At 40.4% G+C, this 24,509-nt stretch overlaps 1 protein-coding gene and 1 pseudogene across 1 annotated transcript; one reads left to right on the forward strand and one right to left on the reverse strand.

Moving 5' to 3' along the window:
• Positions 1 to 699: 699 nt before the first annotated feature.
• Positions 700 to 9,700, reverse strand: xab2 (XPA binding protein 2). The gene is made up of 19 exons (XM_061089531.1): positions 9,560 to 9,700; positions 9,088 to 9,236; positions 7,775 to 7,898; positions 7,475 to 7,672; positions 6,212 to 6,346; positions 5,946 to 6,110; positions 5,686 to 5,830; positions 5,433 to 5,584; positions 5,202 to 5,321; positions 4,985 to 5,116; positions 4,295 to 4,426; positions 4,024 to 4,137; positions 3,760 to 3,922; positions 2,854 to 3,044; positions 2,580 to 2,702; positions 2,303 to 2,474; positions 1,992 to 2,118; positions 1,770 to 1,876; positions 700 to 1,661 (listed from the first exon to the last, which is right to left on the reverse strand). The coding sequence occupies exons 1-19, from the start codon at positions 9,593 to 9,595 to the stop codon at positions 1,600 to 1,602; spliced, it is 2,547 nt and encodes an 848-aa protein (XP_060945514.1). The 5' UTR covers positions 9,596 to 9,700; the 3' UTR covers positions 700 to 1,599.
• Positions 9,701 to 12,848: 3,148 nt separating this feature from the next.
• On the forward strand, positions 12,849 to 24,493 carry LOC133022560 (myosin heavy chain, fast skeletal muscle-like; annotated as a pseudogene).
• Positions 24,494 to 24,509: the final 16 nt, after the last annotated feature.

The following is a 24,509-nucleotide window of genomic DNA, read 5'->3' on the forward strand; positions in this document are numbered from 1 at the left end:
ACATTATCGAGCAAAGACTTTATTAGATCAGAACTATTAATATCCACTTCTGATTAACAATTCACTGAGTAGCACAGATGAGCAATAATGTCTTTAACACCTGCAGATATAGTCTATCCTTTATTTACAGGCTGACAGGAGCAGAGTAAACATGCTGTTACATCTAAACAAGGAGAAGAAAGAATTGATATATGAATATAGTCTAGTTTGCCTAATGTTAGTGGAACCTCAAACCCTTTTCTTTCCATTTGTTTTTTAACCTTTGTTTCTTGTAGTCCCCATTAGACAAATTAAATCTCAGGGGTGACTCATCACATGATGTTGCTCAAAGTTCCAGGAGCTCCCTGAGCCGCCCCACTGCAGCAACTTCTTAGGAGGATTACCTCTCAGCTATTTTAATCTAATTATGACGGAAACAATTTCGCCCTAGTCAGTTCATTTTCCAGTTCGGCCAGTTTAACTCTTTGTGATGGTGTGGAAACAATTCAAAGCATGAGGCCTTTTACATGAAACAATGAAGTAGATCATCACCTTCTAGCATCTAGTTAAACATGTATTATAGGAGCCACATTTTAGTTGTGTGTGAATTAAGGACAGTTGCTAGACTGTACACAAAGTCAATATATCCATAATGTGAGACATGGATGCTGCAGACTCCTGCTCTGTGTTTCCTGGAGCAGACTTTCACATACAAGTTACTGTATTTAGCAAATATAAATCAATTTTTATTACAGCTTATTTATTTATTTCAGAGACTGGAAGAGACGATCTTGACACAGCCAGGGTTGTTCGGAGGATGATTCACAGACATCAAAGTTATGCAGTGTGGCAATAAGAAAACATTACAAATTCTTGTTTGTACACGAAGAGCTGTAAAACTGTATTGGGTCACAAGTAGGATTTCTATTGCATTACTTATTAAAGTCACAACTTGTGACTTTAATCACTGCAGGTTTACTTAACTATGAATGTCTTTTTTTCTATTATTCAAACAATTGCACAAACTGTTTCTCGAGTGTACAATACAAAGTAAGCGAAAATCATGAAATCAATATTTAGATAGTGATACATGTATACAAGTCACGAGATCTTTTCAGAACACAAGACACACCTACTAGTGATCCTCAAGCCAACAATGGGAAGCTCCACTTTCAAGTGAATGCTCCTGAGAAGAAACTACGCTCCTCCCCTACGTTTTCTAGGGCAGAGCTTCCTGTCAGAGGAAGATCTCTGCATTTATTAAGTGTACAAATGTGTTTTCACTGTAAATTCTTTTACAAATGTTGTTCGGTAACAAAGTCAAACAACATCAGATTTCATTCAGAGTTAACATGTAACCACAACAGTATTTAATTATAGACAAAAGGCTCAATTGCACAAGTATCTTGAGTCACATACTAAGGACTGACACCTTGTGGCCAAAACTAAGGATTGCTTCTTTCTGTACTGAACTTCTCAACTTTTGTTTATCACATTGTATTAAAATAAAGTGGACACAACTGAATATTTATACTAAATTAAAAAATAGAGCCTATTCAATTATCACAAGAGATATCAGAAGAATGCATCTTTGCAAAGTTCAGTGAGAAAAAGCATCTTTCACTCGTCTTTAAGTCCTCCAAAGACAGCTGTGGGGACGCTCTTCTGTTCAAGCTGCACCTCTGTAAAAGGCCCAAGGAGAAGACAATAAGTACATGCATTTTCATTAATAAAACATGTCAGTAGTTAAAATCCCCATATGTTTCTGTTTTGCAGATGATGCCACTCACCTTCTGGTCCTTGGCCTTCGTCGTCATCCTCATCATCATCAATGTCGATCTCATCAGGATTAGCCTGTTTGGCAAGCTCAGCCAACTCAGTGCGAGAAGTGTCACTCCTGCATAAACAAAGAGGAGAATATGACCTAAGAGTTTCATCTTCCTCTGAAGAATGTCGTCCAGTTTTGTAAAATACAAATAATCATTTGGGTAAAAACCAGATGAACCACAAACCTGACGAAGAGAATCTTCTCTTTGAGCTTAGGTTTGTCCTGCTCGGCTTCTGCAGCAAGCAGTTGTGCTTTCTGCTCCAACATCTTCATGTCATCAAGTCCCATCTGGCCTGGAGCAAGGTCTGACACTGGGAACGAGTGAAAATATATATATATATATAATATATACAAGCGCAAACATTAAAAAACTCAAATAAATGAATCGGTCGCTTTCTAATGTAACCTCAGGATTTTGGGGAAAATGCAGCATGTGTGGCTCATACACAGAAAAATACTTTTCACAGAACAACAAACTAGAGTAAGGTCACTCACCAGTGCCTGTGGTGCTTGTTGTGGCCTTCATCATCTGCGAGGACATGAAGTTGACCTGGGTGTTGTATGTGGCCTGGACACTGCGTTTGATCCTCAGCATTTCTCTAATGGTGTCCTCGTTTCCATGGCGGATCTCAAATTCTTTCCAGGCCTGCCAGAAAGTAGCTGTCACCTGAAAGACCAAGTTCACGGGTAAGTCAGGAGAAATGTAACATGTATACACCGTTTATCGAAGCGGGACATTTGATTTAGAATGTCTGGAGGTGGTTGTGCTCACCCTTGGGTCACAGATCTGGGAGCAGTAGGAGTAGATTGCTCTGGCCCGATCAATCTCACCCAGTTTACTCTCCATGTCAGAAAACCGCAGACACATGTCCCTCGCATGTATATCTGGAAGGACCTGGTAAAATAAAAAATTACAATTCAGAATTTGAGTTAATAAAGTACTGAATAGAATAATGGAACATATGCATTTGAATTCCCCCCCCCAAAAAGTTAATTTAAGACAACATTTAAATGTCATTATCAACATCAGAAAAATGTTTCCATACCTCAATGGCTTTCTGATAAATTGCTCTGGTGTAAGTGACACCATAAATTTCAGCTGCTCTCTTGATGTAGATATTGAACATGTGATGTCTCTCATCATTGTCCACTGCCTGTGTCGCTCTCTCATATACAGCCATGGCATGCCGCGCCAATCCATACTCTTCCTCCAATTTGGCGTACAACAGGTATATGGCTGAAAGGAAAGGCACAGGGGAACAGTTCGTTTGTTTAATTTCTCTCACTTTTAGCGAGGCGTGTTATCTTGCTACATTGGAAGAACTCCTACCCCCCATCCCACTCTCAATGGCTTAGAGATGCCCTTCATTTTATGACATTAGAAAATTTAAGTACTCTTTGCGTGGCACCTCTACTAAGTTCTGTAAGGTCTGGGAACCCTTCTTAGATCATGTCAGGTCTACCCAACTAGATATGGCCACCATTGATTGATTCGCCCCAACAATGCACCACGCCTTGTTTTAACTATCCTTATCGGTAGCACATATTAGCAGCATGCAGCATTATTATTTTTGTATATATTTATTATTATTATTATTATTTATTTTATTTTATATATATATATATATTTTTTTTTTTCTTCCCTTGTATTATTTATTGCAATGTATATGTTTTCTGTCTTCCTTTTTTATATTCTTTACATTGCTCAATTAATGCAAGTGGATGTGCTTATGTGTGTGTGTGTGTGAGTGGATGTGAGTGGATGTTTTTCTTTTCTGTTTGTGTATCAAATTGCTTTAGTTGTATATTTGTTTTGGGAAGGGGAGGGGGGTGGGGGGGCTGTAATGTACATTAAGTCTTGTTTTTGAAAAAAATCTTTACAAATAAATCATATATAAAAAAAAAAAAATAACATTCAAAAGTTGTCAATGTCCCTTTAAAAAGCTACTTACTCTTGGCAAACTTGGGGGGGCAGCCATCAAGGGCTTGTTCAAATAAGTCTCTTGCTCTCTCCAGCTTCTTGCCGCCGTATCGATCGATGAACTTGGTGAGGTAAGTGTTCCAGATGTCGTAAACGTTGGGCCACCTGAAGAGAGCAATACCACGCTCATAGGCCTGAAACACAGCAGGTGTTAACAAAGACATTAATAATTCTTCAAATTGGCGCTGGGCATAGCACACTGAAAGTAAATGTGGGTTTAGTATCGTGTTATTACTTTGAAGCTCTCCTCAAAGTAGTTGTGTTCTTCAAGGAACATGGCATAGTTGATGATGATCTGTGGCGTCGCGATGCGGAGGTCAATGATACGGTCGTACACGGCCTTCGTAGACTGAAATCAAAAACAATACGATTGAGAGAAAAGTAGCATCAACAGTTAAAGGAAATGAAGATTCTAAGAAGCAAATGTCCCAGAGTTTAACTGTAATTTAAATCAAACCTACTGTATTTAGTTGGCTTGGAAACTTAGTGACGTGGAGTGAACATACCTGGAACGAGCCCAGACTCTCCTCCAAGTCTGCCAGCATAGACCAGACCTTCAGGGACTTGTACACCCTGTTTTGGACTGGCTCGGATACATCAAAGTACTCTGCTTTCTTAGATGGGATGGCTGTAGCTTTCTATATGCAAATCATGGAAGAAACAAAAATCATATAAACAAAGCATTTATACTCACATTCTTGAGTGGATTTATTCGTTTAAGGAATTTACAATCCAGTACATTACACTCGGTCCTCAAAAGCATTTCAATTCATGCAGAGTGAAATGCAAGTATTGGAAAACAATAACACTTTTGTTGAGATTTTATGATCTCTAAACTAGCAGAGCTGCAACAAATATATTCTAACAGGCTTTCATTTGGTTTTGATTCCCCAGAAAGTAAATGAACATCTCTTTATTGTCTGAAACGACAAGAGAGAGAACTCAAGTCAAGGTAACCATTATACAAAACCTCTACACTGAAGTTTATTAAAATATGTTGCATCAGATATCATCTGTGATCATCTCTACAGTTACCAGGTCTTAAGTTAGATAATGTGCCCTTAAACAAAGATTTGAAGACAAAGAACCTGAAAACGTTGTAGTTTCTCCGTCTTGCCACTAGATGCTACTAAACATCTAGCACAATATCTATTGTACAAACTGCACCAATAATAATCCCTGCAGAGGGGTCTCACCCTCAGTATGCGCAGTGCCTGTTCATAGTTCTCATGGCGGAGCTCCATCTCTCCATATTCACACCACACTGCAGCCAGATCATCCACCTGCTTGTAGGTCACCTTGGTGGCCTTCTCAAAGATTGTCCTGGCCTGAGTGACAAATATAACAGAGCCTCATTTGATTTTTAAGAGCCGATGGTTTGAAAACCAGAGTGAAAAGACCTCCATGACTTACATCATCCAGCTGCTCATTCTCCTCATAGAATTTAGCGAAGGAGACCCAGAGAGAATGAGGCTTCCCTGTGGCCTTTATCGGATCCACTGTCTGTACTGCCTCGGTGTACGTGTTGATAATCTGCAAAACATTGTGAGCATGGACTCATTAGTACAGAGGCAGCATTATGTTTGTGTGTGCACTGACCCTGTCCAAAGAATATGTATTATACGTTCACGACCCAACACTCACCTGTCGTGGATTGCCATCATACAACTTTACCCGCTTGTGCCACTCGTGCACATTATGGGGGTTTTGCCTCAGCAGAACACTGTTCAAAAGGAGAGGCCGCCGGGCTATGAGCTCCTCGAAGCGGGCAAGTCTAAGCTCCAGGTCGATGTCATCTAGGAGGAGAGGCACAAAGAGCACAGCATGCATTAGAAGAGACGTGAAATCAAGTGTGTACACGTATTGTAGATATTAATTTTAATGAATCCACACACACCTTCTTCATCCTGCCCATTCTCAGCTGTGGTCTCCATCTTGGCAGCAATCATGCTCTCCTCAAACTGGGCGTAGCTGTCAAACACTTGTGTGAAATCCCTCACTGTCACCACTGTAAGGATGGCTTCCTCGTATACATCGCGGGCCTGATGTAGATAATTAAAAATCAGCGATTCAATCCAGCACACTGTAAATTACTATTAGTGAGCTACATGTGTTAAGTGCTTTATGTTATGAATAAAAGAGTGAGATGAAACATACCTTCTCAAAGTGGCCGCTCCTGATGTAATAGTCAGCTAAAGAGCACCAAAGTTTTCCAAGTTGGTCAGTGAAGCGGGTGAGGCCTCCTCGGATGATGGCTCCCACATTCAGGGAAGTCACCTTGTCGGGGTTCTGGGAGATTAGGTCGCACAGCTCATGCCACAGCTGTTCAAGAGAAAAGTAGAAAACAGATTTATCGTTTCATTTTCAGCTTTAAAAGTACAAAAAGCTGTCAACAGTGGCAGGTGATGAGACTCAAATCTTACTTGATAGTTAGATTTTCCCTCTTTGGACACAAATCTTTCGTCATTCACAACAGCTGCCAGTCGCACAGCAGCTTCATCCAAGCGGCCAACAGATCGTAAGTAGTCGATGTAGTCCTCTGCGTTTTGTGGAGAAAGCTACATGAAACAAAAAGATGAACATCACATTGTCATTATCCCCATGAACAGTAATCTTAAACAGTTTGATTGTAACATTTTTAGAATATGTCTTATTCCAACTATAGCTCGATATAGAATGATGTTATGACCTTTTAGATAATTAATTTATCTAATCACGACTAGCAGAAAATCCAGTAACCTTTCTCTCAGTTGAGAATCTTTGGATATTTACGGGGACATGCATTCAGAGATGTCACACCTAGGGTTGCAAAGGGGCGGAAAGTTTCCAGTAAATTTCCATGGGAAGTTAAGCTCGGGAATTTTGAAAAAAAAAAAAAAATGAGCAAATTAAACGCTGAGCAAAATAAACATCATTCAAAACTCTATTTTAAAGATGTATGGAACGTTGAGTTTCAAGCCTCCACTGTGCATTCTTCCATCACATGCACAGATAACTCCCAGCATGCTTCACTCTACAGCAGGGCTATTGAGGCCTGCTGTAGAGTGCAGGACTAGTCAGGTAAGTTTCCATGATATTACTCAGGAAAATATATTAGCATGCTGATTGAGGATTGTTCATCTGTTCATCTAGACTATTTCCATTCATTTATCCATCAATTGTAAAATATGTTTACAGACGATTCCAATTGTTTGGCTAACTATTTATATCTCTGGCATTGCATTAGTGTTTTTTTACAAACTTTTTTCTCATCTTATTCTACAGAACAATGCCACGTGCACTCTCTCATGTGTGGAGACATTTCACCCCATCCAATGTAGAAGGAAAGGCTGTGTACATTTGCAAATACTGTGCAAAGACCTATGTTAAGAATGACACAACGATGCAGAAGCATATAGTCAAGTGCCCAAAGTTTCCTCAGGGCTCAAATCAGCCTATGACAAAACAAAATGTTTATATTTATGTCTGTATATGACAAGGTAAATACAGTTAGTATAAATTATCCACAAAAATGTCCAGTTTATTCCCGTTAATTCCCATGGAAAGTTTCCAAGTTTGAATATTCCCGGAATTTTGCAACCCTAGTCACACCACAGTGTAAACCCAATTATAAAATCTAATCCGAAGTCATGCCTTCCTTAATATCAACTGCTGTAGGGAAATGGGGTTGTGCGCCATTCTCTCACCTTAAGATACCTCCGATACACACGGATAGCAGTCTCAGGCAGGGACACGTTACGGGCGAAGCGGAGATACAGAGGCCAGATGCGCGGGTGCTGAGTGACAGGAAGTGCTCGGAGCGCCCGGTCAAATGTTCGCCGACTTCTTGTGATCTTGCTCTGAGCCACAAGGAACTGGCAGTAATCGAGCCATATTCTGGGCATCTAGTTTGAGGAAAGACTTGTGTTAGTTTCAAGCACATCACAGAACACGGTATCACATTATCTGTCAGGACTTTCAGGACGGAGTTTAAAAGGAGATATTACCTTATGCATGAACACCAGAGCCCTTTCATGGCAATTATTGATCTCTTCATAAGACGATTCCAAGATGCATTTCCCTTTGACCTGTTTCCGTCTCTCTCTCAGGTAACTGTACCACAGCTTATAACTGTAAATAAGCGGGCAGCGGTTAATAAAAAACAGGTCGATAATAGGCAAGTACTTTTAGACTATTAAAAAACTCATTAAAAGTCAAACTTAAACACCGGTATACAGCCATTCTCCTATCTACAAGACAAATTCCTTTTACCCCAAAGTGATATGTTCCGGTATTTTCAGATAAGAAATTACATTACAAACCATACAGATTGGAATATAATCAAAAATGCTCCAACGAACATGGAAATTTACTTTATTAATATAACTAAACATCACTTACCCAGTAAAAAGCATGTTTCCCATATATACAGAAATCTGTTACTGGATACATCAGACAACACTTTTTATGTTAAAAACAAATGGGAGCTGGAGTTAAATATTAAAATTGAGGATGGGGAGTGGGAAACAATGTGCATTGGATGTCATAAAGGTATCAATAGTAACATGTGGAAGGAGTTTGATTGGAAGATGAAGACTAGGTTCTTTAAGACGCCCTCCGTGGTCTCTACATTTGCAGATAATCCAGCGGCAATAAACTGCTGGAGACGATGTGGAATGGTTGGCGACCACTCACACATATTTTGGGATTGCCCAGTGATGCTTCCTTTCTGGAAGGGGATAAAGAGTGAGATAGATACAGTTTTGGGAATTAATATACTGTTCACCCCAAGTCAGTTTCTTTTCGATCTGACTCCTGAAGGCACAAGAGACCAAGAGCACTTGTTACATATACTCTTGATGACTGCTAGGAAAATGGTGACAATAAAATGGTTGAATCCACAGCCACCTACCGTGGCACAGTGGAACCAGAAGCTGAGGGAGGTCTATGGAATGGAGGCTTTAACTGCTCAATTAGAAATTAAGGTCTGATGTTTTAGTGAGGAGGTGGCTACCTATTGCAGGATACCTCTCTAACTGAGGGGAATCCTGTGGTACAATGGAATGTCTTAACTGTCCATTTATTTCTTTATTTCTTTATTATTTTTCACTAATCAGTCTGTCATATATAATTCGTGATGTTGTCAAGGAATGTTTGTGTTTCTCTTCAATAAAGTTCTAAAAAAAAAGTCAAACTTAATAACTTTCTTTAACAATGTTGTGATCTGACACTTGATCTGAGGACTTTCAGGTTTCATTAGCAGCCTGATTAGGGATTCAGGGTTAGTTTGTTTTCATTCAGCAGTCTGTGTGTTGGTTACCTGCCAGGCAGCTCCTTCAGAGCCCGCTCGTAGATCATGTTCAGGGTGGATTTGGTTCCGTTCTGCTTGAATTCGATGTAACGCATCCAGCACTTGACCGAGTACGGGTTCCGGATGATCTCCTCTTCATAGGGCAGATCATCGTCCTCCTAACATTGAGAAACCACAACACAAAACACCATTTTAAAAAGAGGAGTCGACGTAGCGTGTGCTAAAGCTAACATTAGCGCGACATCGTGACGTTACAATGACGTTTAAATTAACTGGGAACAAATTAACCTCGACCATTGTGAGCACACATTTCATAAACGTTTAATAAAGGTGTAGAAGACAAGCATGTACACAAATCTCTGATTCCCAGCCTACGAACTACAACAACTTAAACAGTTCAGCTTAGAAAGGGCTAGCTAGCTAAACGCGTTCTCACCAAACGTACATAGCTACAGTATAATATGTGAATGGGGAAACTTACAAACATAACATCGGGTTTTTCGTTCAGCGACGGCATTTCTTCCTAAAGAGGGAAACGAACGGGACAGGAGCCGCTCCAGACAATAAGAAACGCAAACTTTAGCTGAAGCTAGTTAGCCGACCTCTCAAAGCGTGTAGTCCTGAGGGCTACTTCCGGTTGCGTCACAGAGTGCGCCAACGCGTAGGGAGGGGCAAAAAACTACAAAACTCAGGATGTTTGTAGTCCGGAAGAGATCCTCTGTATCTAGGACATGACCTGAAACGGCACACAATTGGTTTAGCTTGTGCTTTATCTGGCATTTACAAAGTCTGTGTTTTAAATCATGCTGAGTCACTTTAGCTCGTGTCATTTCTCGGTGTCCTGGCAACCAATATTAAAACAACAGCTAAAAATCAAGCTGTCACATTTGTTTCCAATCTGAATTTTAAAACAAATGTTAATGAAATCATTAAATCCTGCTACTTCCACATACAAAGTCTTTTCTAAATTAAATCCATTATATCTCTCCCTGACCTAGAAAAGCTTATGCGTGTCTTTGTCTTTTCCCGTCTAGACTATTGCAACGCCCTGTAAAACAAGCCGTAGGTCTCATGTCACGCCAATCCTTGCCTTAAATTCAGGTTTGATTTTTTAGATTCTTTTAATAACATACAAAGCCCAACATGGCCTGGCCCCCACTTACATTTCGCAGCTCTTAACTCCATACAATCCAAGTCGCAACCTGAGATCGGACATCCTGCCCTTGCTGCCCAAGGTGACCAGGCTTTCTCTGTCAGGGCCCAGAGGCTCTGAAGGATATAACCTTATGTGTCCGGGTTTTGTTTTTTTTGCAGTAATCAGAAATAAGATACATAATTGTCTTTAATCTTGGCTAAGCTCTGCTGATTGCTTTTATATAGCCCAAGAGAAATGTTGCACAATGCAAAACTAAGCAGAGTAATCATGGTTCAAATGACAGTGGTTTCATTTAAGCCATGTCTGCATTAGCATAAAACAGAGCATATAAACTTTAGCACAATGCCCCAGGCCCTCATGTTTATCTGCAAGGGTGAAATGTTTGTCTACAACATAAGCATTCACCATCTTGACATGTTGGTTTACAACATGTGTGGCTTCTAGACACAGATAAACTGTTGAGTCATTTTTTCAGTTATAAGGTAAAGTTATAAAAACAGTTGTAAAACTATTATTGTTTAATACAATGTTAATGCTTTTGAAAGGCACTTGGAAGGCTGTCAGCTGTTTGTGTAGGATTATGTATGTGGATTTATTTTGGGGCCAATTCCAGCAATGTCTGAAAATGAGAGTCACATAGTTTTTCAAGGACACAAGGTTTCCATAACAGCAACAACATCCTCAGAATCTAATACAACCCGAGGATAAAGACCTTCGACGTCCGAGTGGGACTTAATATAGGTCTTATCTCAGCCTTGTTGGCAAACACATTTCTATACCTTTTAAGGCAAGGTGTAATGCCACTTGAACTTTATGGAAAGGGCCTTACATTCAGTTGTATTAGAGGAACACAAGATGTGCCAATGTGCTGCAACTGTATACCAGTGGCACTTGGAGGCTTCTCCAAATTTAAGTTCCAATCCTGGCTACAGACACGTTAAACTGCAGGGGTAAAGGGAGAGATGTCATTATAAAACAATGAAATCTCTCTCAAGTAAGTCAGAACCTAAATTTATAAAAGTAAATTATTTATCGGAGTAAATAAGTGATTCAAAAACATGTGTATGGATTGCACAGCATCTATTTTGGACTTTGCCACCACTCATGTTATGGGAAGAATGAAAGAAAGTTACATCCAATGTTTCTCTATAAAACATGTTACATGCTATAACCAGTATCACATGTTATTCTCTTCAAATTAATCAGTGGTAAATGATGGATAGTAACTTACAAAGCTAAAGGTTACTTAATAATATTGGTTATAATCATGACAATATTCAGGTTGACTGTATTTCAAATATCTGAAATGTGGACAAGCTGACAAGCTCAAACTCAATACTTGACGTTTAAAAGTATCTTAAAGCAAATATCTTTATGGGTTCAAAAAAGAAAGTTCTTATCAGATTATTTAGATATTTGTTTGTAAGTTTAGACACGTATTTAGCCTACTATACAATAATGCAGTCTGAAGCTATTCTATGAGCTTACTTTCTTCCTCCTGATTTTTAATCTTGTCAATATTCGATTTTATTTTGTTCAATTGCTATTTTAGGACTGTTTCAATGTCATATCTTAAGACACATAAAAAGAAAAATGGGTCTTAAAATGTCAGGTATGCTTGACCAAATCTAGTGGGAGGCTGCTGCTGACTAGGCAGTCCCCACCTCTATAAAAGCAGTAGCCTCCAACTCCTCTGAGAACTGACAGGCATCCAACACAGGTAAGTGCTTTGTGCCTTTGTGCTCACATAATTTGCTTTTACTGACAATTATTATAACATTAATGTCACTCATCATATTTGTAATGTCATGTTATCAAGTACATTGATAATACCATGATTCAAACACATTGTTTACAAAGATGTTCAATACATTTTGCAGCTACTTTAATGGCTAATTTGAAAATGTTTTTTAGTGAGTAAAACTTAAATAGTGTTAATGCTGTTTCCTGTCGTGGGCACAAGGCAGTATTAAATATTTAACTTTGTGTTGTCTTCAATGATTGTCAGTGGAATTCAATGTGTACTCACCTTGACAACTTGATACAGGTGCAGGACAAAAAGCCAGAGTACAGGATTTATAAAAGAGCAGTTCTGCATACTGTTTTATTCTGTCATTTTAACAATGCTAATTTTTTATCTGAAACGTCTTTCTCAGATAAATGAGAGCAGAGGTCTTTCTAGTAAAGGTTGCGACCAAGTCCAATCATTATCAACTGTTAGCCAGAAAGCAATAGAGAAAGAGAAAAACACCACCAGATGGTGACCACAAGAGTGCACACAACAGGACCTTCACAGGGGATAGAAACATCCAAACATTTTAATTGTTCATATAAAAGTATTTAGAAAAAACATGATTGTCACAAAGGACAAAAAAAACAAAACTAATATCCAAGTTTCAACAAATGTAACAAAAATGCCAAAAAGTCTTCTTCGATTATCATCTCAATCTCTCTTCAAAGGCATCCTTGGACAACAACAGATCTGTGCCACACCAGAGGGATAAACCGAAGTAAGACATGTTGGCAATAATACAACCTCCATAATGAAAAATAATACTATCAAATTCATTCAACACTATTTTCTCCTCTTTTCAGTCCCATCTAAAGTGCCATCATGAGCACAGACGCAGAGATGGAGGCCTATGGCCCGGCGGCCATCTACCTCCGGAAGCCCGAGAGGGAGAGGATTGAGGCTCAAACTGCTCCGTTTGACGCCAAAACAGCCTTCTTTGTGGTGGATGCTGCTGAGATGTACCTCAAGGGTAAACTTGTGAAGAAAGAGGGGGGCAAAGCCACAGTTGATACAGATTCTGGGAAGGTAGGTGAATCAAATATGAAATACTGCTTCACTCTTCAGAGGGACAGTTTATAAACATTTGGACTCCATATCTTCACTTTTCCAGCTCTTCAGTGGCTTCAGTGCTCTCGAATGTTGTCCTTGGCTAGCCTTAGGCTCTTTATCTTTATCTTGTTGTCATTGCACTGATTGGGTGAATGTGAGTTTTAAGTATGTATAGACTGTCTAGACCAATGTTGTACTGAGTGTTGTTTTATTGTTGTTATGTCAATATATAAAAAGCTCAATAAACATATTTGTAAAAGGCAAAAAAAAAAAATATATATGAAATACTGTTGTAAATTATAATCTTAAAAATATAGTTTCATTTTCATTCGATGTCCATTGATTTCAGACTCTTACTGTAAAAGAGGACGAAATCCATCCCAGGAATCCTCCAAAGTTCGACAAGCTTGAGGACATGGCCATGATGACCCACCTCAACGAGCCTTGCGTGTTGTATAACCTCAAAGAGCGTTATGCATCATGGATGATCTACGTGAGTATGCAATCTAACACCTAGACTTGAGTGAGTATATAGATTCACAACAAAAAAAATCCACAGGTTGTTTGTTTTGCCACTGCTAAAACTCAAAATGAAGTTCAAATTGAAATGATGAAGATGACAAATGTAGGAATTGTGGCATTACAAGGGAACTCCTCTCTTTCACAGACCTACTCTGGCCTGTTCTGTGTCGTGGTGAACCCCTACAAGTGGCTTCCCGTGTACGATGCTCAAGTTGTGGAAGGATACAAGGGCAAGAAGAGGATTGAGGCACCACCCCACATCTTCTCCATCTCTGACAATGCCTATCAGTTCATGCTCACCGGTGAGATAGTTCGACACATGACACATGAATTTAACTTCACATGACAAACACAATTAGTCAAAGCAGAAATGACATGAAATAAGACTGAGACAACCACACATGTTGTTTCATGTAATTATACAATTTGATATGATGCAGGTGCAACCCAAGTTCAGGTCCTGTCAAACAGTTAAACCTGGTGTAAACATGACGCTTCAACAACAAATTCTGCACAACATTGTTCTCTGTATCACTAAAGGCTCCATTATGCTGCTCCGTGGCTCGCGGAGGGACGCACGGATCCCACGGACTCTTTTTCATTTATGCTCAGAGAAGTCTACCTCATTTGTGCGTAGAAGAAGTCCACATTGTTTATTAACCTCCTCCCGGCTTTCCTCAAACACAGTGAACGATGGCAACTAAATAAAATACAGTGACACCCAGCGGGTCAAAATGCTGATGTTATCGTTTCTTAGCGTAGCGGTTCCCCGGTCTTGTTTCCGAACTGTGTTACTAATTTCCACGGCTTGAAGCTACACGGAGCTAGCTAGCTTCAGCTCCAGCTTCCACACAGAGTCAGCAGGGACTCCCGATACTAACTACTACCCAGTGTTTGCTTCTAACCTGACGGTGTTTGAGAAACAGTGTCATGATAGAAGTGGAATTAAAGTCGTGACAGCGGGTTTTTGCGCTGGTACTACCGCAGTTAGCATGGTGGCTAGCCCGCAATGAAAGTTCGTTATAACCGTATGTTACCGTACACACATGCCGTTTGTGCTCTAACCAGCCACCGTCAGCCGGACAACTGCGCTGGCTTAACACACTTGTCACATTAATCGTAGAATCGTAGTTGTGTTTGGGTTTATTGTGATATAAAGAAGGAAACAGGGAGTTTGAGGTCCGGAAATGATGTCGTTAGTGGTCCAATCACAGCCAAGGGCTGTCCCTAGGCTTTCCGAAATGCCCAAGGATAGTTAGAAAAATCAGAGGTGCACGTAAAGCTCTCCGAGCTTTTCTCTGTCCGTTTCAGTCCGTGTCAGCCAAAATGTAGAAGCATATATCATCCTTGAGACAAAAAGAGATAGTCTTCCCATGTTGTTCATCTGTAAAGCTCTGCTGTTAAAACTTCAAAATAACCTAAACTCTCTTCTCTCATTTAAAACCGGTACATAGAGCACATAACCAAGTAACTATTTAACTGTGCACATCCCTCGTGAATGCACCAATGTTGGCAGAACTGGTTTCAGTTACAATGCATCTTTTAAATGGAAAAGTTTTAACTGATTGTTAATTTCAGATCGTGAGAACCAGTCTGTCCTTATCACGTGAGTAATACTACCATACCTGAAAAAAGGAAATTTAATTTTTTTTTGAAAACACAAGTTAACCAAAAATTATTCCTTTCTTCCCTCAGTGGAGAATCCGGTGCTGGAAAGACTGTCAACACCAAGCGTGTCATTCAGTACTTTGCAATTATTGCAATCGCCACAAGTAGTAAGAAGGCTGAATCAGCTGGCAAGATTAAGGTAAAATAGTGGTTCTCCCTCAGAATTATGTTTACATCTATTCTAACTACTAAAAACAAATTGCTGTGAATTTTAATCTCTTTGTGTAGGGCTCGCTGGAAGATCAAATCATTGCAGCCAACCCTCTGCTGGAGGCTTATGGTAATGCCAAGACTATCAGGAATGACAACTCCTCTCGTTTTGTGAGTAAAAACAAATCAAACAAATATTAGCTTTTTTGAGCTGCATTCCAGGGGTCATGCCAACCTAACTCTAATTTGTTTAGGGTAAATTCATCAGAATCCACTTCGGAACAGCTGGCAAGCTGGCCTCAGCTGATATTGAAACATGTAAGTCATGGTCTACATTTTGATCAGTCACCTTTGTTTCAATTTAAAATTGTTATGGAGCCATTCGTTGTGTCATGATATACATGCAATGTTTTTTTGTCTGACTTTGATTTGTTGAACGTAGATCTGCTGGAGAAGTCCCGTGTCACCTTCCAGTTGTCGGCTGAGAGGAGCTACCATATCTTCTATCAGCTGATGACAGGCCACAAGCCGGAGCTGCTGGGTATGACACAACGTGAAAAACAGGAAGTTGGAGTTGGAATTAAGACGCTGTTACAAGAGGACTGATTAACTGATTTCTTCTGTTCTTTGTAGATGCTCTTCTGATCACCACCAACCCCTATGACTACCACATGATCAGTCAGGGTGAAATCACTGTCAAAAGCATCGATGATGTAGAGGAGTTCATTGCAACAGATGTAAAACACAATCTCCTACTTGTTTTGAGATTTCAAAATTGAGAATCCAAGACACAAATGCCACAAATGTTGACTACTTTCTTTTCTGTGCAATGCAGACTGCTATTGACATCTTGGGCTTCACCGGTGATGAGAAATTCGGCATATTCAAGCTGACCGGTGCTGTGATGCATCATGGCAACATGAAATTCAAGCAAAAGCAGCGTGAGGAGCAGGCTGAACCTGATGGCAATGAGGGTAAATGTGATAATAATGTCTTAAAGGATGTCTGTCACATGTATAACACGTGACTCTCAACATGACATAGATCAGTGAACTTACTATGTTTCTTTCCTTCAGTGGCTGATAAAATCGGTTACCTTCTGGGCTTGAACTCAGCTGACATGCTGAAATGTCTGTGCTATCCAAGAGTCAAGGTCGGAAATGAGATGGTGACCAAAGGTCAAACCGTTCCACAGGTACAACAACAGAGCACCTACAAATCCAGGAGTGCTTTAAAAACCAAGCATGTTTTCTAATATTGCCCTTGTTTCTAGGTCAATAATTCCGTCTCAGCTCTGTGCAAGTCTATCTATGAGAAAATGTTCTTGTGGATGGTCATCCGTATCAATGAGATGCTCGACACAAAGCAAGCCAGACAATACTACATTGGTGTGCTGGATATCGCTGGATTTGAGATCTTTGATGTGAGTGGTCTGAAAACTATCTGAGCAGTATAACAGATGTACACAAATATCCTATGTTCTCATACATTTTGGCTATTACAGTACAACAGCTTGGAGCAGCTTTGCATCAACTTCACCAATGAGAAACTGCAACAGTTCTTCAACCACCACATGTTTGTTCTGGAGCAAGAGGAGTACAAGAAAGAAGGCATTGAATGGGAGTTCATTGACTTTGGTATGGACTTGGCTGCCTGCATTGAGCTTATTGAGAAGGTAAGTAGCCACTTGGGAAGACCTTTTTTTCCTTCATGTGCAAATCGTTGCCTCTGCAGATAAACTTTTAACTTTAAATGTAAATTATTCTCAGCCAATGGGCATCTTCTCCATCCTTGAAGAGGAGTGCATGTTCCCTAAGGCCTCTGACACAACTTTCAAGAACAAGCTGCACGATCAGCACCTTGGCAAGACCAAGGCCTTTGAGAAGCCAAAGCCTGCAAAGGGCAAGGCTGAGGCTCACTTCTCCCTGGTTCACTATGCCGGTACAGTGGACTACAGCATCACTGGCTGGCTGGACAAGAACAAGGATCCACTGAACGACTCAGTTGTTCAGCTGTACCAGAAAGCTTCAAACAAACTGCTTGCTCTTCTGTATGCATCCCATTTTGCAGCTGACGGTAAGAAGCTAATCAGTCCAAACTGATACTTAATTTATGTTACTAGCATGCAGGTTTAATGTTGACATAAACCTGGGGCCGATAAAACAAATTCAAGGAATCGTGATATTGTTCAACTACCTTTTTCAGAGGCTGCTGCTGGCAAGAAGGGTGCTAAGAAGAAGGGTGGTTCCTTCCAGACAGTGTCTTGTCTTTTCAGAGTATGTATTGTTTCATATTTTTGATTACATAAAGAACCCACATAGAAATTATATTTGACTTAATTTTTCATATTATTGATCCACAGGAGAACTTGGGAAAGCTGATGACCAACTTGAGGGAATTGGGAATCGTTGCCTGATTCCCAATGAGACAAAGACCCCAGGTAAAAAGGTTTTTCATCCAACTTTTGTCATTTTGTGTAACCTAGTCACAAAAATAAGGTTTTAGAAAAAATACAACCTTTTTCCAGGTCTGATGGAGAACTTCTTGGTCATCCACCAGCTGAGGTGCAACGGTGTGCTGGAGGGCATCAGAATCTGCAGAAAGGGTTTCCCCAGCAGAATCTTATACGGTGACTTCAAGCAGAGGTGAATGCAATTCGGAGTCAAAGAAAGTGAATTTAATTCTGTAGATGAAGGGACACAGGAAAACGTAGAAGGAAATTATAAGTAACAATATCATATTTTAATGTAGATACAAAGTACTGAATGCCAGCGTCATCCCTGAGGGACAGTTCATTGACAACAAGAAATGTGCAGAGAAGTTGTTGGGCTCCATTGATGTGGACCACACGCAGTACAAGTTTGGGCACACAAAGGTAAAAATTCTATAGGCATTTTAAAAGCTGCTATTTATTACAAATCAAGTATTATCGGTGTCCTGATGACTGATTTGACACCATAGGTGTTCTTCAAAGCTGGTCTGCTGGGTACCCTGGAGGAATTGAGAGATGACAAACTGGCTAAGCTGGTGACCATGACTCAGGCCTTCTGCAGAGGATTCCTCAGCAGGACAGAGTTTGTTAAGATGGTGGAAAGGAGGTAGGTTTCCACAATACTGAATTGCTCATTTAATTTACAACGTGTAATGTTGTAACAATAATAACACAAAAATAAATGTTATTTCTGTAGAGATGCAGTCTTCACCCTTCAGTACAACATTCGTTCATTCATGAATGTGAAGAATTGGCCGTGGATGTCTCTGTACTTCAAGATCAAACCTCTTCTGAAGAGTGCTGAGACTGAGAAGGAATTGAGTCAGATGAAGGAGAACTATGATAAGATGAAGACAGACCTGGCTACTGCCCTGGCCAAGAAGAAGGAACTGGAAGAGAAGATGGTTTCCCTGATGCAGGAGAAGAATGACCTGCAACTGCAAGTGGCTTCGGTACGTAAAGTGTACAATTTATTAAGTATACACATTGTGAACATAATAATGAAAGTTTAATTACACTATCATCTTCTGACTTTCTGTGCACCTTACTCTAGTTTTAGATTAATTGAACGAATAATTAGCATTGAATAATAAAATGTTTGACAAAGAAAAGTAATCAAATTATCTTATTGTACCAAAGGAAGGGGATAATCTCACAGATGCCGAGGAAAGGTGTGAAGGGCTCATTAAGAGCAAAATCCAGCTTGAGGCCAAACTCAAAGAGACATCTGAGAGACTGGAGGATGAAGAGGAAATGAATGCTGAGCTGACTGCCAAGAAGAGGAAGCTGGAGGATGAATGCTCTGAGCTGAAGAAGGACATTGATGACCTGGAGCTCACCTTGGCTAAAGTGGAGAAGGAGAAACATGCCACAGAAAACAAGGTGCACGCATAAACACAATGATATAAAACAATAAACATGTTTCTATTAATGAGTCAAGTATGTGTAGGTATAAATATTAAGTTGTATTAAAAATTCTTTACATTTATATCATCTTTATAGGTGAAAAACTTGACAGAGGAAATGTCATCCCAAGATGAGTCCATTGCCAAGTTGACCAAGGAGAAGAAAGCCCTCCAAGAGAGCCACCAGCAAACACTGGACGATCTCCAGGCAGAGGAAGACAAAGTCAACTCTCTGACTAAGGCCAAGACAAAGCTGGAACAGCAAGTGGATGATGTAAGAAAACAGTAATTTGACATTGCAATTTTTCTTTGTATTGAGAAGACTCAAGGAATTTACGGTCTGTCTTATAAATGCCACAAACTAGTATTGTCAAGGCTGGTAAGATCGTAAGTATTGATAACTATAGACCCATAGCACTTGCTAGTATTCTCTCCAAAGTGCTAGAAAGATTCATCCTTGATAGGATAAGTGAATACATAACAACCACTGACAATCAGTTTGGCTTTAAGGCCAAACATAGTACCGACCTATGTATTTATGCTCTGAAAGAGGCAATAGACACATATAGAAGGAAGGGCTCTACTATGCTTATAGGGTTTATTGATGCATCCAAAGCATTTGACCGCGTCCACCACCTTAAGCTGTTTAACAAGTCCAAGCTTAGGGGTGTGCCCAGTAGCTTAGTACGCATTCTAGCTTACTGGTATGCGAACCAGAGTTTGAGAGTAAGATGGGGGAGCATCTTGTCTACCCCTTTTAAAGTTGGTAACGGGGTCTGGCAGGGGGGTATATTATCACCAGCGCTTTTCAATCTTTATATGGACGACCTTTCCTGGCAGCTGGGGGGATGGAGAACAAGTTGTATGATAGGTGATTCCCTGGTCAACCACTTTATGTATGCAGACGACCTAGCTTTAATATCCCCTAGTAGCAGTGGGTTTCAACAGCTGCTTAACATCTGCACCAATTATGGGGTTGATTTTGATGTTAAATATAATGCCAATAAGAGTTCGGTAATGGTCTGTAGAACTAAGGATGACATGGATATTAAGTTCCCTGCCTTTCATCTTTCTGGGCAAACTCTGGGGGAGTCCAATAGTACCAAATACTTAGGGCACATTATTACAGACACGTTGGAGGATAATGCGACATGTGCAGACAGAGGGGATTGCTCTATGTCCAAGCTAACATGTTGGTCAGAAAATTCTACCACTGTACAGATGATGTTAAGATTCATTTGTTTAAAGCCTACTGCACCCCTCTCTATACAGCTCCACTCTGGTTGAATTACAAGAAGGAGAGCTTGCGTAGGTTGAAAGTAGCCTATACGTAATGACTGTCTCAGGATACTCCTGAAGAAACCCAGGAGTACTAGAGCCAGTGAGTTGTTTTGTAATATGGGTCTAACCACCTCCATAACTTTTAAATTTATGAGTCGGCTGGACCGCTCTACAAATTTAATAATTGAACTTATGACAGACCCTGGGAACACTGGCATGAGTGCCTTTTTTAGCCTTTCTTTCCCTGTATATTTTTATGTAATGTATTGCTTGTATGTATTGTTGTTGTTTTTCTCTGTGGGCCCTGAGCCTGTATTAAAGTTTATATATATTGTTAAATGTTATTTTATAGCTTGAGGGATCACTGGAGCAAGAGAAGAAGCTCCGCATGGACCTTGAGAGAGCCAAGAGGAAGCTTGAGGGAGACCTGAAACTGTCCCAGGAATCCGTCATGGATCTGGAGAATGACAAGCAGCAGTCTGATGAGAAAATCAAGAAGTGGGTTTTAAGATTACTTGTGAATTGTAATAACTTTGCTGATCCATAAACATCAGAACAGAACAGACCTGCACCTGTAAATAACACTTAATGTGGAGCAAGGACTGATGGTATTAGAAATATAACACTGACTGAATATTATTTTACTTTCCTATTACAGGAGGGACTTTGAAGTAAGTCAGCTCCTGAGCAAGATTGAGGATGAACAGTCCCTTGCTGCTCAGCTTCAGAAGAAGATCAAGGAGCTTCAGGTAACATATTTTAATTAAATAGTGGACCCAATAGATTATAAAAAAAAACACTGTACAGATTATTTAATAAGACTTCTTAATGTCACCATCATCAAATCTAGGCTCGCATTGAAGAGCTGGAGGAGGAGATTGAGGCTGAGAGGGCTGCTAGGGCCAAGGTTGAGAAACAGAGAGCTGACCTCTCCAGGGAACTTGAGGAGATCAGCGAGAGGCTTGAGGAAGCTGGTGGAGCAACAGCCTCTCAGATTGAGATGAACAAGAAGCGTGAGGCTGAGTTCCAGAAGCTGCGTCGCGACCTAGAGGAGTCAACCCTGCAGCATGAAGCTACCGCATCAGCTCTACGCAAGAAGCAGGCTGACAGTGTTGCAGAGTTGGGTGAGCAGATCGACAACCTCCAGCGGGTTAAGCAGAAGCTGGAGAAGGAAAAGAGCGAGTACAAGATGGAGATTGATGACCTCTCCAGCAACATGGAGGCAGTTGCAAAAGCAAAGGCTAGTGGCTTGTTTTTAAGTATATGTTTTACCGTTATAAAAATAGACAAATTATATGTATTAGAGTTTTATAATATTTACATGTTATGAACTTTTTATACATTAATAGTAGTAGTAACTGTGGCTATAAAAAAAGGGCATATGGAAAATGTTTAAATCAGTCAAACAAACATTTTTTAAATGTAGCTCATGTATTGTTGACAGGGCAACTTGGAGAAAATGTGCAGAACTCTTGAGGACCAGCTGAGTGAGCTCAAAGCTAAAAATGATGAGAATGTTCGCCAGCTGAATGACATTAGTACACAAAGGGCAAGACTGCTGACAGAGAATGGTGAGTCACCTTTGATGAGAAACATTCTGTGGGTGGGTTTATCAGTTTTTACGAACTTATTTACGTTTTGTCTTTCAGGTGAGTTCTCTCGCCAGCTTGAGGAGAAAGACGCTCTTGTTTCCCAGCTGACCAGAGGCAAACAGGCTTACACTCAGCAGGTTGAGGAGCTTAAGAGACACATTGAGGAGGAAGTGAAGGTAAACAATAGCTATTATCTCCACAAAATACATAATATCATATAGAAAATAATAATGAAACAAACCTCTTGCGAAATTGTTTTGCTACACCAAGCAGCTAAATAACTAAATTCGCCTTTAAAAACCCTTACAAAATATATGTATACTTTACCAGTGAGTTAAAAATGTTGTGTGACATGTTCAACAGGCCAAGAATGCCCTGGCCCACGCCGTTCAGTCATCCCGCCATGACTGCGATCTGCTCAGAGAGCAGTTTGAGGAGGAGCAGGAGGCCAAGGCTGAGCTCCAGAGAGGCATGTCCAAGGCCAACAGTGAGGTGGCTCAGTGGAGAAGCAAATATGAGACTGATGCTATCCAGCGCACCGAGGAACTGGAGGAGTCCAAGTACATGAATCCTTTTTGAATTAACAAATGCATTTATATTCAATATTAAGATTATAATGTAATATTTTTGCACAGTAAATTACAAGCATATTCTTCTTCGTGACAGGAAAAAGCTTGCCCAGCGCCTGCAGGATGCTGAGGAGTCCATCGAGGCTGTGAACTCCAAGTGTGCCTCTTTGGAGAAGACCAAGCAGAGGCTGCAGGCTGAGGTGGAGGACCTCATGATCGATGTGGAGAGAGCTAACTCTCTGGCTGCCAACCTTGACAAGAAGCAGAGGAACTTTGACAAGGTGATTTAAGGTTGAGAAGTCAAAAACAACCACAACAAAACACAAGATCTTTTTTAAAGGATACATGTCTTTTTTTTACTCACATACATGTTTATAGGTCCTGTCAGAATGGAAACAGAAGTATGAAGAGGGCCAGTCTGAGCTGGAAGGATCCCTGAAGGAGGCTCGCTCCCTCAGCACTGAACTGTTCAAGATGAAGAACTCTTATGAGGAGTGTCTGGATCAGTTGGAGACATTGAAGAGAGAGAACAAGAACCTGCAGCGTACGTCAATCTCACCAATTTAGTGTGACATTCAATTGTAGTTTATGAGCTTTATTCAAAGTAAATGTGAGCAATGACGTAGACCGTTTCCTAGATATCATGTATATTGTATACAACTAGTCTTAATATTTTCTTTTTGTTGGTCTATAGAGGAGATCTCAGACCTGTCTGAACAGCTTGGTGAGACCGGAAAGACCATCCATGAGCTGGAGAAATCCAAGAAGACTGTGGAGACTGAGAAGTGTGAGATTCAGACAGCACTGGAGGAAGCTGAGGTACTACAGTTAAAATTATATAAATTCAAAAATTATTGAATTAGTTTTGCCCATGCCTGTTCAAAATTCATTAAAACAATTATTGTTAAAATTTAAAGGGCACACTGGAACATGAGGAGGCCAAGATTCTCCGTGTCCAGCTTGAGCTCAACCAGATCAAAGGTGAGGTTGACAGGAAGCTGGCAGAGAAGGATGAGGAGATGGAGCAGATCAAGAGGAACAGCCAGAGGGTGATGGACTCCATGCAGACCACTCTTGATTCTGAGATCAGGAGCAGGAACGATGCCCTGAGAATCAAGAAGAAGATGGAGGGAGACCTGAATGAGATGGAGGTTCAGCTGAGCCACGCCAACAGGCAGGCTGCTGAGGCCCAGAAACAACTGAGGAACATCCAGGGACAGCTCAAGGTGAGATTTGTTTTGATCGTTGACTGAAAAAGAGAAGTGCTTTACAGGAAAGAAAGTTAACATCCTAACTCTTTTTATCATCAGGATGCCCTATTGCACCTTGACGACGCTGTCAGAGGACAGGAGGACATGAAGGAGCAGGTTGCCATGGTGGAGCGCAGAAATGGTCTGATGCTGGCTGAGATTGAGGAGCTGAGAGTCGCTCTGGAGCAGACAGAGAGAGGACGCAAAGTGGCTGAGCAGGAGCTGGTTGATGCTAGTGAGCGCGTTGGCCTGCTTCACTCTCAGGTTGGTTTTCAGTTATTCACAGAAATATAGATCTTTTTTTTCCATGACAAATACAGACTAAATTAAATTTGACTCATGTTAATACTCAGAACACCAGTCTGATCAATACCAAGAAGAAGCTGGAGTCTGACCTTGTCCAGGTTCAGGCTGAAGTTGATGACGCTGTTCAGGAAGCAAGGAATGCTGAGGAGAAAGCCAAAAAGGCTATCACTGATGTGAGTTAACATCTCAATCTCAATA

The sequence above is a fragment of the Limanda limanda genome, chromosome 17 (assembly GCF_963576545.1).
Source record: "Limanda limanda chromosome 17, fLimLim1.1, whole genome shotgun sequence".
NCBI classification, from domain to species: Eukaryota; Metazoa; Chordata; class Actinopteri; order Pleuronectiformes; family Pleuronectidae; genus Limanda; species Limanda limanda.

Bases quoted from the DNA above. Each gene is read 5' to 3' on its own strand.
- xab2 (XM_061089531.1), bottom strand. From the start codon at position 9,595: ATGCCGTCGCTGAACGAAAAACCCGATGTTATGTTT. The intron at 4,138-4,294 runs GTATGTTCACTC...TTTTGATTTCAG, and splicing joins AGAGTCTGGGCTCGTTCCAG to TCTACGAAGGCCGTGTACGA. The intron at 1,662-1,769 runs GTGAGTGGCATC...GGCCTTTTACAG, and splicing joins CGAAGGCCAAGGACCAGAAG to AGGTGCAGCTTGAACAGAAG.